Source organism: Melozone crissalis, unplaced genomic scaffold (genome assembly GCF_028551555.1).
Source record: "Melozone crissalis strain CALT ecotype California unplaced genomic scaffold, PUWL_Pcris_2 ptg000017l_1, whole genome shotgun sequence".
NCBI classification, from domain to species: Eukaryota; Metazoa; Chordata; class Aves; order Passeriformes; family Passerellidae; genus Melozone; species Melozone crissalis.
The window spans coordinates 3687370-3702026 of NW_026535795.1; the positions used below are offsets into that span (position 1 = coordinate 3687370).

Consider the following 14657-nt stretch of genomic DNA (forward strand, 5'->3'; position numbering starts at 1 on the left):
GACCAGGTGACCCCACTGTGCTTCCTTCCAACCTCCACCTGCGCTTCTGTGTGTGGGAATGAAAGACTGCATTGATGGGAAATTGTCTGATAAGGGCTCATCCCTGAAATTTTGCAAACTTGCTCCTGTCTCACAACAGGAATTTAGCTGCATGTACAACCACTGCTCTCGAGTCAGAAAAAAATCTACTTGTAGGTGAGTGTATTCCTCAGCACTGGTTCCATGCAGAGACAAAAGAAGAGTTTAAGGCAGATACGAGATGAGAACTCCACAATCCCAGCAAGTGCTGAGCGAGCATTCCACAGGACTTTACTGGGAGAGTGATTAAAAGCATCCCTGTTTTTTACAGGTGAAAACTTGAAGAAGACCTGTCCTGCATCACTGGCTACAGACCAGCACCCCCTCTGCCGGCACCCTGTGCTGCACAGGAGGAGCGAAGAAAATCCATGAAAGCAAATTTACCCTTTAAACAGACCCCCAAACCAAGCTGCTCAGCCGAGTGGGAGCATCCCGGGGTTTCTGCAGGATCCCCGTGCGACACCTCTGCCACGAGGCCCCAGCTCCAGCCGAGCTGCGCGGGGTCCCGGGGGCGCGGAGCGGCTCTCGCTCGTCCTGCCCAGGGAACCCCCGCGGGAACCTCTCTCGAGGGACACCCACACCCCGCGGGACACCGAGCCCCGCGGCTGCCCCGGTGCCGGGGGTCGCGGCGGTCCCTCCCGCGGGGCAGAGCTCCCGGACGGACGGGACGAGCCCCGGGGCGGCTGCGGGGACACGGGCGGGTCCCACACGGGCGGGTCCCGCACAGCCCCTCCCTCCGGGGCGGGGCGGCCCCCGCGCACCTGCGGCGCCCCCGCCTTTGTGCAGTGCAGGTGCGGCGCCCACCCCACCCCGTGACGTCAGGCGGGCGCTCGCGGGGCACCATGGGAGAATCCCGATGTTTTCCAACGGATGCGCTCAGCAGCGCGGCGGCTTGAGGCGACTCCGGCAGCGGCGCTCGGGGGGGCGTCCCGGGAGGGGGCGGCGGCGGCGGGGGGCCGGGCCCGCGGCCCGCGCCCCGGCTCTTCCCCACCCCGCCAGGCGGCATGGCCCACCCCCCTGAGGCGCCCGGAGCTGCCCCCTGAGCGCCCGGAGCCGGCGGAGCGCCGCGCCGCAGCCGTGCCCAGGCGCCGGGGAAGATGCTGCTGCCGCGGCTGGTCCTGCCCGGCTGACGCCCCGCCGCTCCCGCCGCCGCCGCACCCCCGTCCCCATTGTCCCCCGGCCGCCTCCGGCTCCATGAGCGCCTCCTCCTCCCTCCTCCTCTGAGCTTCCCGCCCTCCACCTCATGGCTGCATCGGAAGAAGGGACCGGCTGCTTTCTCCCGCGAGGCAGGTCGCAGAGTGACCCCAGCATCCTCACGGAGCCCGCGGGCCCCGGGGAGCACCCAGGTAACCGCCCCGCTCCCGCCGGCCGCGCTCGGGAGCAGCCGCCAGTTTGTGGGGAGCCCCGGGCGGGCCGGGACTGGGAACATTCCCTGCAGCGAGTGCCGGAGGGTGCAGCCGCTGAGCCGCACACGGGGTCCGAGCGAGCGCGTCCCGCGGCTGTGCCCCGATCCGAGCGGGGGGCGCGTCCCGGCCGGGGCTCCCGGGGCAGCGCCCGACCCCCTCCCGCAGAGCTCATTGATGACTGTGGGGAGGGGGAAATGAGCGCTAATAAAGCAGGCTGTTTGCATGGCATCGCCATGGAGACAAGGGAAGCAGAGTCATAATTAAACGCTTTCTGCCCACAAGAAGGTAATTTTCACTTCATAGGGGGAAGCGTAATCTCCTTGTGAAGTGTGGGCACAGAGGGTGGTGCTGAAGGGACACAGCCCAGTCGTTAGTATAAATAGAATATTGTGATTAGATTTTTTTTTTAAACAATGGCAAATGGTGTTTTCATCTTCACTTTGAGGAGTAATTCTAAATGTCTGTTGGTGGTGACTCAGTAATTTCAGACCGTCAGAATCTAAGCAGTGTTGAGACCTTTAGAAAAAAAAAAGAAACAAATAGCTACATCACTTTGATGTGATGTGATTGCAGGGAAAGGCACAACAACAAGCTGGAAGCAAAGGGTAAAAGCCAGTTTACTCTCAGTTTCCCTGAATAGATGGTGGTCACACAAGAGCTGTCAGGTTTCTTTCTGAGAAAAGAAGTAATCAAAACAGCGCAAAGACAATGAATGGGGTGCTGATCATCACCACCCACTACTGATTCCTAAGCCTAGAGATGAGTTTAGGTTTTGGGTCAGGCGCTACCAACCTACAGGAAACAGTCCCTGGATGCAATTTCGGGTTGAACTTTGCTCCCCTTTCTCAGATTACTGAGTAAATAAAATATTCCAGGCTCTATTCATACACCTGTATATTGCTTCCTTCTGAGCCAATGAGGATATTAATATTTGTATCTAATTTAAGTTCTTCTATTTATTTGCCTTATCAAGCAATTGTGAGCATACTGGTCTGGAGTGAAGCACAAATTGAATTAAGGCAAACAGTGGATGATTTATCCCTGATTACCAACTGTTCTGATACCCTAAGTGAAGGGAACAAAGGACTCTTCTAACATGAACTGCTCGACTCACTCCCAAAGGGGCAATCTTGGCTGAAAGAGGAATGTATGTTTCTGCCATTTGATTTCTGCAAGCAGAAGTGACTAATGAAAGGAAGGCGGGTGCAACCTCAGTTTTAATTCCTCTAGATTGTTTTCTGCTAATTAATTCTTTTGGCCTTTGTGAGATACACAACAAAGAAAGTACACAACATGTCCGACAAACAGACAAAGATATAAACATTATTGTGCTTTTTGTTAGGACAAGGAGCTGTCAATACCAAGGAGAATTTTTCCCCTAATACAGACTCCATCAGATAAACCAGTGTCCCATTGCATGGCAGAAGCTCTGCTAAAATGCAAGAGAAGGTGTCTTGTATGTATTCTGTTATTCATACAATATGTGGAGAGAAACAAAAGGTGTTAAATACATCTGGCTTTTTTCCAGGTTGCTATGAATAGTCAGGGGTAGGATTAGCATGTTTGATGAGATTTTCAGGTTTTAAATTTGTTCATCAAATAGTATTGAACGTCTCTATGCTTCCAGATGATTATAAAATGAACCTAAATTGTTTATTTTAGATAAAATTTTACCCTACAGTGTTGTGAATAATCATTATGAGCAATTTCATACATTTGGATACTTAAAAATCTGGAATACAATTTATATTATTTTAAGAATTATGAATGTTAGATGACTTAATTGCAGTTTATATTATTTTACTATCCTAGAAAATAATTTTATCATTATCATTATACCAACAAAATCATCTATGGACTCTAAATCAAAAGAGATTCTTAGGAATGGGAAATGATATGTCCAAAGTTTGTGTTTACATCCCAACCCTGCTCACAGACAAACCATGTAGGGAAGTGTGAACATATAAGATTCTTTCTTAATCTAAAAATTCAATTAATGTTATTATTATTTAAGTTACATGTTTAAATTACAGACAAACAACCAAAATTATACCAAAATATGGGTATAATAGGATGTAGGATCCCTACAAAAACCATTCCTGCTTTTACCTGGCCTTTGAGTGATGCCATATTCTGTTTAGTTTTGGAGCAGTTTTTTGGCTGTATGATGTGGTCAGGGGTTATTCTGCACCAACTCATTTGGCTGTGCCTACTGAGGAAAGGATATTGGGGTAGGAAATGTGGGAATAGATGAAGGCAGCCTAGACTCTGAAATATTTCCTTGTGGTTTTTTGGTTTAAAGACATATTTATATTTGTCTTGTTGACCTGTAGAATTACAGGAGTTTTTGGTTTAGCCCAGCTTTATGCAGGAAGTTTCAGTGCCATGGCTGAGAGTGTAGAGCTGGCAGCACAAAGATTTTCATGTGTTTCCCAAAGGAAATCCTGTGATGCAATGCTTCATTTCCCTTTCCCTCCTGAAACACCAGTTTAACCAGTAGAACTGACCCATCCCAGTGGGGTTTGAGCCTTGCTGGCTCAGAATTTGCTCTCACTGGACCAAATAATCCCTTTTTAGCTGACCCTGAGCAATGTGAGCATCAGATCCAAGGAATTTGGGATGAGCACGCTGCAGGTGCAGATGTTGGGTCACCTTCCCAGTGCTTCATTTGCAGTGTTTTGATGAGCTGTTGCTTGGGTGAAATGTCAAAGGGAGTTTCTCCATGTGAGAGCAGAGCTGAAGTTTGTTTGTTTGTGAGGTTTTTGTTGTGTTTTGTTCATTTTAAAGAGGATTCTGTTTTCATCCAGCCAGAGCATGAGATAACTCAGTAACTGGCTGGATCAAGTAGCCTTAGATGCTGATTTTTGAGAGGTCCTGCTCACTCACAGTCCTGACTAAAGCCAGCAGAAGCTGCAATTATTCCAAGCCTTCAACAATAAAGGCTTCATGATAAAGCCTCTTATCTAGTGTGCTTTTCCTCACAAAGCATTCACTGTAGAAATGAAAAGCTATTTTATAACCTTGGTTTAGAAGAGCTGTAATCTTTACAGACTACAGTGAATTTTATCACATGTAAAAAACTCACAAAATTACCACATGCCACTACAATCTTACAAATATTCCTATAATAAGTCAGATAAACAAGATGTTCAGTAAACTAAACTAGGGACAGTTAATAGCTATTTATTCCAAAACAGAGATAGAAATTCACTGATTTAGATCCTTCATGTGCAACTTAAATGAAAACAGCAGCTCCTCACAGTGATCAGTAAAGATGTCACAGTCATGGTCTAAGAAGAAAAGATGGACTTTAGTTCAGGCTCTGCTGACAAAAAGATTATTTTCTCCAGCATTTAAATGGTGCACAGAGGTCCTATTAGTAATGCAGAGAATACTGAAAATAGTGTTTCTTTGCTTTAATTGGATCAGTTATTTATTTTCTCCTTTAAGATAAAAGAATGCATTTCAGCCTATATTTAAGTGAACTATTTTATGGCCACTGAGCCGTATTTTATGAGAATTACTGTACTACAGCAAACACTGAGCTTCATGTTTGAGTCTGTTTAAATTCACTGTCACACTGAGTGAGCAAGCCTTGAAAAAGGAGGATGTCCTTAGTTTGGGATACTGACATCAAAATACTCATCTCTTGCTAAACTGCAGACTGTCTCCAGGCCAGGCTGTTGTTAAGAAAGTGAATTTCATCTCATTCATAGAATCACAGAATGGTTTGGGTTGGAAGGACCCTTCCAGATCATCTGGTTCCAGCTCCCTGCCACAGGCATAGCACCTTCCTAACCTGATTAGATGAGGTTGCTCCAAGCCCCATCCAACCTGGCCTTGAACACTTCCAGGGATGTCAAGCACCTCCTTATCTTATGTGTCTTTCCCCTCCTCCACCTTCCCAGATAAGGATCAAGAGAGAAAGGAGAGTCCAAAGAGAACAGATTTCAGTATCACCATCTAATTGAGAGACAGTTGCAGGAAGCCAAAATATTGCTCTCATTATATCCTTCCAGCAGTCACAGGGCAGAGGGAAGATTGACAATCTCATTTGATTTGTATCAAAGAAGGGAGGGGTGCACAGACTGGAGAAGAACACACCATGTCAAAACTCTGTATTACTTGAGGAGATACAGACAACCATGACAATGTGTGAAAATGTCACCCCCCTCCCCCCTTAATTTTGGGATAATCCATTTGAATTTGTATAAGTGCACATTGATGCCATCACGTTTTGCTCTCTGTGCTGCTGCCTTTCTTTCCTGGCACCACACAATTAAAGATCTTCAGGATGGGCATTGCTGAGCTGTCCAGCAGACCTTGCCAGTGGTCCACCATGTGTTCCTTGTCCTCCAGTGAAGGATCTGTGTTGAAGAGGAGCTGTTGTGCTGCAGGCAGTGGTGTTAGATGTTGTTAACAGCTCTGTCACCAAAATTTCTTACTGCCTGGTGAAGGGGGGCTGCTCAGCCTCTCCTCTGGTGTGGTGTGCTTCAAGGCCTGACAAGTTAAAGCTACTGCAGAGTAGCTGTTCCAGAGATACATGATTGTGTCTTCACCAGACACTAATTCCCTGTTAATTTGTATTGATACCATGTGTCATGAGCAGCACCGTGCTCTGAATTAACTCCAGGGGAGAACAACTGCATAAGACTTAAAAGGTTCTCCATCACTGTTTCTAGTTTTCATAATTCAAAAGTTCTGTAGCAGGCAGCATTCTTGTTAGTATTCTTCTAGGATGCTAAGAAGAGAGGCTGAGATGAGAATTGAGCTGTTATGTTCCTTTTACATCATCTTTGGTCTGGAGGCAGAGCTGAAACCCAGCAGGGCCTCCCAGGCAGTGTGGGGAAGGACATCAATCATCCAAGTAACAGCCAGGGAAAGTTGGGATGCGATAAACTGCAGGTGTAGGAACACTCTCTAATATGGCTTTTTCTTTCTTGTCTTCTGTTTTGAAGCTGTGACCTCCCCTGGGTGGACTGTGCCACTCCATATCTGTCATTGTCTTCTCCTAATATTTTTGGTTTAGCTGATAAAGATTTTATTTGACTCCTGTTTCTGCTGTAGTTGTTTCTTGGACAAGTTTGCTCAGTCTGAGTGTTGAGCAGTGCTCGGGAGCCTGTGAGCCACTGGAAAGCTGTGCTATGCCCTTAACCAGGACACTGGGAACCTCAGAGATGTTGGAAGCTACTGGCAGGGGATGTTTGGAAACCCAAAAGCAGATGGAAAGTAAGGTGTGGTAGGTTTGGGCTGCAGGTGCTGGAATGGAGCAAAGGGAAGGCAAAGACGCCCAGGAATTCAGCTGGAGTGCACAGATTGGTGCCAGCTCTCTGAATCTGCTCGAGCCATTCTTGCTGCAAATCTACTCATGCCAGGCCCATAATTCAGCAAACGTTCTAAGTGTGTGCTTAACTTCCAACATGTGCTTCAGATGGAAGGGAATTGATGGCAGAGAGATGCTGGGGGTGCCCTGCCTGTCAGCTGGGCTGCTGCTCCATCCTCTGCACTCGTTTACATCACCACAACTTTAATCAGGGACTTAAAGGCTTATCTGTGATGTCTTTAGTTGTTGCATGAATTTTCAAATTTGATCCTAATACTTGAGCCAGGACATCTTTTAAAAAGTTATTTGAGTTTTGTTTTGTTTTGTCACCAGAAAGATTTTAGTTTCCATTTCATCTTTCTCTGTCAGCAAGTCTGTTCTGTTAACAGAGTTTGTTTCACCTACATTATATTTCTTCTGAAATAGAATTTTACCAGGCCTTCTACATCCTTTCCTTTATTAATTTATGGTCAAAATGATCTAATCAGTGCTTTTGCTCCATTTTAGAACTGAACTCTATATTTTATTTATAAGAAACTTAGTGATATTCTCTCATTCAAAAGTTCCCATTCCTAACCAGAGTTCCTTGCAGAAAGTTACTATTCCACACCTAATGGGGGCTGTACCCAGGAGTACTCAGTACTGACTAGAAACATGCAGGCTATTAGTTAATATCCCATTTCCCTTTCCATTGAAATCCAAATTGAATCCTATAAACTTCCCAGAACATTTGCTATTTGTGTGAATGTAGAGTTAATTTCTGACATAGCACCTGAAAAGTCATCACCAAGTACTATAATGGGAGTTTTATTTTAAGAAATGGTCCACTGTGCTTTTGAGAAAGCCTTTTTGTTTCTCATCAATTTCCCAGTCCTTTCTTGGTAGGATCTAACTGGACCCCAAGTCCCTGTGATGCAGAGAAACTCCGCTGGAAGCACAGATGTTCCATTTTTCCAGCAGAGAATCTCCTCTTTCCCCTGGCACCTGACTCCTCTCCCCCATGGCAGCTCTGCTCCAGCATTTCCAGAGGGGAGAAGGATCTCCCCATCTCTGGAGAGGAGGATGGGCACAGTGTGCTGGGGAGGCTGCAGAGGTGGCACTTCCTGGGCGTGGATTCTCTTGCTCCAAACGCATAATTTTGGTCCTGCACATATAATTTGTGTCAGTGCTGGGGTATGATTACATGGCTCAACATGATGCACACTTAACACAAACTGCTTTTTGCTGTTGCCTGAGTATTTGACTTACTGATACTCAGTTTATTTTGGGAATTGAGAGAGCTTGGTGTTTAAGTAATGTTTTTAATGCTACTTTTGCAGGAATTTAATGAGGTCAGTTAATAAGTATGCTATTCATGCTGAGGCTAGGATTTAGGCTTTTCCAGGGTTTGAGTGTTCCCAGTGTTTGGAGATTTGTATTTAGCCAAACTTTGGAGTTCTGTAAAGGAAATACAGGGCTTTAACAGGGAAAAAAGTGTTTTAAAGTTGTCTTTTCTTCTAAATCCTAAGTTGGCAGGTAGTCTGAATGTTGCTGAAAATACACTTAAACCATTAAAACCTCTTTATCCAAGAAGTGGAAAAACTGATTATACACCATCAAAACCTAGACTGGATTTATGAGAATGAGGTCATCAAATTGGAAATACCTGGTTATTTTTTATGTTTATCTTTGTCTCTTTAATTCAGCCCTTCTTTTTATGTTTACCTTTGTCTCTTTAATTCAGGCTTTCTTTTAAAATAAAAGTAAACCTCAGATTTGATTGCATACCTTAAGTAAAAGAACTCAGACCTAATTTACACACCTAATAACTTGTGCACACAAGTAGATGCTTCTCTGTGCAAATAAGAGAAACTCCTGTCTATTAAATAATAAAAGATCTTCACACTTTAACTGTGAATGAAGGTGGTTTAAGATTATTCATTCAGGTAATGTTTGCACCACACTTTGAGAATGGAATGAGTTACATAATGCTGGGAGTCATGTTTATCTGGAAATGTAACTGTATTTTAGTGAGTAGTTAAGTAACAGTGTTAATTTTCCCCAAAATCTTTAATTTGGGAATTCTCTTTCAAGACTGCCCAAGTCATGCTGTAATGAATGGGCTACACAATTTATTTATTTATAAAATGGGTTTTTTAAACCAAATTTATGGCCTTATATTTTTAAAATTTAATATGTAGAATTAATTGCCCTTGCTTCTCTAAGCAGTCTATAAATACCAAGAGTAAGTAAAACTAAATATGATACCTTGATTTTGCTTCAAAACGTAGCCAGTTTGGATGCTAAAACAATGGATTCTTTGTGCCCATTAAATCCCTTGCTTTTGTTTGAAATTCAAGTTGATTTATGGCCTAACATACACACAGTTTATACATCCCCCAGAGAGAGCCTCATACAGCGACTTGGGGCAGGTCAATAGCTCTGTGCTTGAGCCTGCATAAATATTTCAGTGAGAAGATCTGAATCAAAGGGGTCTTCTCTTGCTTTCTGTAGTACACTGATATTCTGGGTCAGCAATGTGGACCTGTGGTTTCAGCTGAAGGAAGGCTTGTCCTTATGCATAAAGCATTTCAGAATTGTTCATCTAATGAAGAGACAGTTTGTGTGTTAATTTCCTTAATCTAATTTTTAACATCCTCGAACTGTTCAGCTGCTGCATAACCAGCAAGTGGACATAGATCACTGCATTACATCAAACCAGTGAAGCCTTCACTGTTTTCTGAGGGCTGCTCCATCCCTCAGGCCAGGCAGCCTTCTCTGTGCCTTGTCCATATTGATCTGCTGGGAATGGCTGTCACTTCTCATTCAGCTGCTCTCAGAGCTCTGCAACTCATCTCTCAAACAGCCTGCACCAAGACTTGGGCTTTTATCCTTAAAAGAACACAAGAAATTCTTCTCTGGCTCAGGACTGAGGTGTGTCCAGCTTGGGACAGTGTCCTTGGTGGGGGCTGGAAGCTCAGGACAGGCTGGGAGCAAAGGGAAGGGTGGCTGGAGGAGCAGAGATAAATTCCACATGAAATCCTCAGGGTCAGTCTCCTGAGCTGCCTGCAAACAACAGCCACAGGGGTTGATGCTTTGGGCAGCTTTGCTCAGCATCTGCAACCAGCCCTGCTGTCTTGGGGAGCTCAGATGGAACCTGAGTGGAAATCAGCCTCCAAGAGAGTTTCTTGGCTCCTGCAAGTTCATTTGTAGTTGTTCCATCATGAATGAGATGGATCTGTGTGGAATATTTAAATAGAGAAAACGTGATAGTGTATGCAACACTGACTTAATTTGGTTTCTCTGAAGTTTATGCTTTGCAGATGGGACTTCTGTAATTTTGTAAGCTCTGCATTTAGGATGGAAGAAAAAAATGTAATTTCTTTGTTTTTTTTTTTTTAAATTATAACAGCTCTGTAGACTGTGTAGCAGCTTTCTGGGATTGCAGAGGTTTCAAGGAGAAAAAACATCCTATTTTCAGATACAGCACTTCAACTTAACTTCAGCTCAAATGTTTCCTTCCTTGACAGTTGCTCATTTGACTTTGCTCAATGTTACAGTGCCTAGAAGGAGAGAATATGAACTCATTTTAGACTACCTACTATGCAGAGAAAGCTCTAGAAAAAGGAAAATGGATTCTTGGACTCATACAAATTCTCCACTTGTCCAACATAAGTTTTAAATACTTGTTTCTTGTTTAACTCAAGAAAAATAATGGAAAAATCAGAGCTGAGATAAACTGTGAGTATCACTTGAGATTTCACAGGAGATACTTAACTGCAGAGAACTTAATAACACATCTTCCTGCAAGTGAGGAACAGGAGTGAGCTCCTGCCACCTGGGAATCCCCTGCATTTAGGAAGAAAACAGAGGTTCCTGAGAATGTGCTATTTTACTGTAAACTCCTGATACCAATTCAGGATGGAATGGCATGACACAAAAACTGTGGATCCTCACTAAACCCTTGATTCTGTTTAATTTATAGTGGGAGCAAATATCAGCCACTGCCCCAGGCTGGCGCCTTGAACCCTTGCAGCAGTGGTGAACTTAACAGATGACATGATCAGATGTGGATTTTCTCAAGGCAAACGTAGGGAATGTGAACTACAGCTGTCAAGATGGATAGCTGAGAGACTTCTTAGTGTTATGGCGTACATTTGCTGCTGCAATTCAACCAGAAGAACAAACTGAAACGAAGCCAAGTAAAAGATAATTTTAACATGTAGAAGTACAAAGGAGCGTCCTTCAAAGTCCAGAATATTGTGCATGAATGAAAATGTTTTAAGAAGGAACCCTAACTAATAGAAATTGATCCTGTATCTCTCTTTTTAGTCCAAGGAGGTCTCACTGAAGGCAGCACAGGCTGGTCTGGAGGGCTGGCATTCCTTCTGCCTCACTGGGTTGGTGCTTCCTTACATTCTCTGGTTCTCATGTGACAGGGTAGAGCTTCTTGCAACTCCTTTTACTTCTCTGTTTTCTCTACAGTTTTTTACTTTTCTGCCATCTGAGTTCATTCTAGTAGCTCTCCTGCCTTTCAGCAACTCCTGTTCCAGAGGCCTTTCTCCCAAATGGAGAAATAGAATGGGTGTTACTGCTGCACCAGCAGAGAAGCCAGCAAACCTGCCTCCCTCCAGATCCAGCATTTTCAGTGTGATCTTAAACTGCTAAAAATCCCATTTATGACTGAAGTCTTCAGCTTGGCTCCTCTGTTTTCTAGTGAAGGGTCAGACTGGGTGAACCCTCTTCCCTTGAGGGTCTCACTGTGGGTTCTTTGGTGTGGAACCAAACCTGACCTCACACCCAGGCTCTGCCCACAGGCAGCACTTTCCAGGGTCACTATTGTCATTTTTCATCAACTCTGTCCTTGGTTGAAAGTTGCCAGTGAGCTCCAAAGTCATTGTGTGTGATAGAGAGGAAGGGGTTAAACAACCTTTGTTTGTGAAAGAAGAACCCAGGAGGAAAAAAGCAGGAGAAGCTGTTTTCAAGAACTTGTTCCATTTATATTTTTCTCACTCTTGCTCTCACAACACAACTTCTAGGCTTTATTCCAACACGTCAAGGGTCTCTAGTTCTACCAACCTCTTTAGAAAAAGCTGCACTATGACCTGGGGCATTACTCATCTCTCTTATTTGGGAGATGATATTTTATATAATCAGCTTTTTGTGTCCTGCACCTGCAGAAAATCTATTCTGCTTTGCATCCAGGAATTTAATTTCCATTGATATTCCTGTTTTTTTTAGGATTTTAGACATATTTTGCAATAACTTTTTAAAAAACCCCACAGTAAAAAAACCCCAGGTTCTCCAACTCAAAAACTTGGCACTGCCATGAGCTTATGAATTTTCAGATCATGATTTGCTTGGCTGTTCTAATGAAATAATTATAAAAGAGTTAAATTACTGAATATACTTTTAGTGGCTTAGACATCATAAAATAGCAGCAGAGAAATAAACCCAAACTTTCTGAATAGAAAGTATCTCTCAGAAGGAGGATACACTACATATTTAAAAATTTATTTTCTCATTCTATTAATAGAAATGGAAAGCTAATTCTGGTGGGTTTATTTAATTCGTTTTTTATTCAAATTCCCCTCCCTCTCTCAATAAATTCCCCTGCAACTTGCCAGCAGAGCATTGCAGAAATCTTTTTCAGATCTTGGTAGCTGCTGTAAAGTTGTCTGGGAACAAAATATACTTTTCAACAGATTAATCTAAATGTACATATCCAAGTAGGGAAAAAGTGGCAGTAGCTTGAAAACTAACTTTCATTTTAAGTAGGTTTTTGAAGAAGGAGGAGAACTTTGGGTATTACATCATGCTTTTTCAGAAATTCTCATTTTTTAAACACAAGGAAACTTCTTTTTCCTGCTTTACAATAATAATCTGATTTTTAATCAGATAGTGTCTGTTAAAATGAAATCACAGAGACTTAGAATTATCTTTTCTGACAGAAGGGGACAAGACTAAGCATATCAGAGCCGACGGGAATCGTGCAGTTTGGAGATTTTGTTGTTATAGATCATAATGTTCTCATAATACAAGAGAGATTACAGAAATATGGCATAGTCTTATTTTGTCTGACATTGTAAAGAAAGAAAGACTTAAAGGATTAGTCTTGGTAACTTAGCTGTTCCTTTGCAATGTATTGTGATATAATAGGAAATAATGCAGTGCAGATCCTGAACATGAAATAAAGCCTCTGGTCAGAATCTCGTTAATGCCAGAAATGATTTAAAGCCAGCCAACAGCCCCAGTTTTCTGTCCCAGAAATGACAACACAAGATGTGATGCCTCTTACTCTAATGCTGCATAAGAGCACATCATGCATGTGATTAAGATATGATTGAACACGACTAATTCCTCAAGATTCACTTCTCTCCGTTGTTAGAAACCCAAGGAGAGCACAAGAGAGCTGGCTTAGATTTTAGATGGAAGCTGCTGCTTTGACAGGGAATCAAACGACTTCCTTCTCCAGTGTCTGTGGAGAGAGATGGGCCAGGGAGGCAAAGTTAAACATTTTTCACTCAAGTGAGCTGAGCACCTAATTTACACATTCATGGGACACAAAGCATCACTGACTGTGCTAACAAATCACCGTAATGAGGCATTTGCACACCCACACACATTGATACTCACGCTGCTGCTCAGCTTGCACCTGCAGTGGTGGTGAATAGAAGTGTAATTACATCTGGAGCTGCTGAAAGCAGGGCTGTAGGCAAGGTCTCTATAGCTGGAGTAAGTGGCTGCCTTTTCCCTTCACTTTGCTGTGGTTGGCAGCTTTTGGGAAGCTGCTTTGCCACATCAGTCCTGCTTTTCTGTTATAGCAGCTCTGAAAAGCTTTTCCAAGGAGCCCCACAGGTGTTGGCTTTGTGTCATGAATGTGTTGGGTGACTGCTCCAAGGGTTCATGTCTCTTGCAGCATCAGAGCACTGTGAGTCCCTCAGCTGATAACACTGGCACACTCTGATAAGCTCAGAGCAAGGGCAAGGGCTAGAGAGCCAAAGCTCAGGCGCGCTCAGGTACTGCAGGTAAAGGAATTTGTGAAGAAGTGGTTAAAAAACTGTGCTGCAAGATTCTGCTGAGAATAACAACTGTTACATACTGAAACCTGCAAAATTTGTCATGGCAGTGCTGATTTCCTGCCTTACAGCTCAAGTCAGATCTTACAGTCCCTTAACACCAGAAATCAGCAATCCCATTTTCAAGGGGACCGCTGAAATGAAGTCCTTCCACTTCATTAAACATCCAAGAAATGTTCCAAACTTCAGATTCATGGCCGTTGCTGTGAAATTTTTAATTATACCTTCTAAAGCCTGTATTTTTGTTCTCTGATTTCCCTTGGAACATCCACCTGTGCACAAACCAAAACCATTGCTAGCTTGGATGTTTTGTAACCTCCAGAAAAAACAGAGATTCCACTGCAGGCATTTCACCATTGCAGCCAGCCTGACTGACCCAGTGCTCCTGCTCTCATCTTGTCATTTGGGTGGCTTTCAGAAGCTGTGACTTCAAAGTAAAAATAGCATGTCTGGAGTGGTTTTAAGAAACTGTTTTATTTCATCCATTTTCTGCCCAAAATGCACTCTGCCTTCTGAGATGTGAAGAAGGCTTTATCTGTTCCACTGCCATCGAAGTCTGCTTGAGGTGAGAGCCTGGTTATTGAGGATGTTTTTTGTGACAGATGAGTTATTTACAGCAATTGTATCCCAAAGATGTAGAAAGTATCATTTTCATAAATTGTCAGCAGGTTTGGGATCCCAAGTGTCACATTCAAATCAGCAAATTCCAAGTGGCTCAGGAATCAGATTCCAATAACACTGATGCTTGAATAGTAATTATATATAGTTTTAGGGTTTTGTCTGAGATTTAAC

General features: G+C 43.6%; 1 protein-coding gene across 2 annotated transcripts in view; it reads left to right on the top strand.

The window, feature by feature from the left end:
• The first annotated feature begins 1150 nt into the window (after positions 1 to 1150).
• Positions 1151 to 14657, top strand: part of PHACTR3 (phosphatase and actin regulator 3) — a 100154-nt gene continuing 86647 nt past the window's right edge. For both annotated transcript variants that reach the window (XM_054274372.1, XM_054274373.1), the window contains exon 1: positions 1151 to 1424. In XM_054274372.1, the coding sequence (XP_054130347.1) occupies positions 1322 to 1424 (103 nt within the window). In that variant the 5' untranslated portion in view covers positions 1151 to 1321. The remainder of the gene's footprint in view (positions 1425 to 14657) is intronic.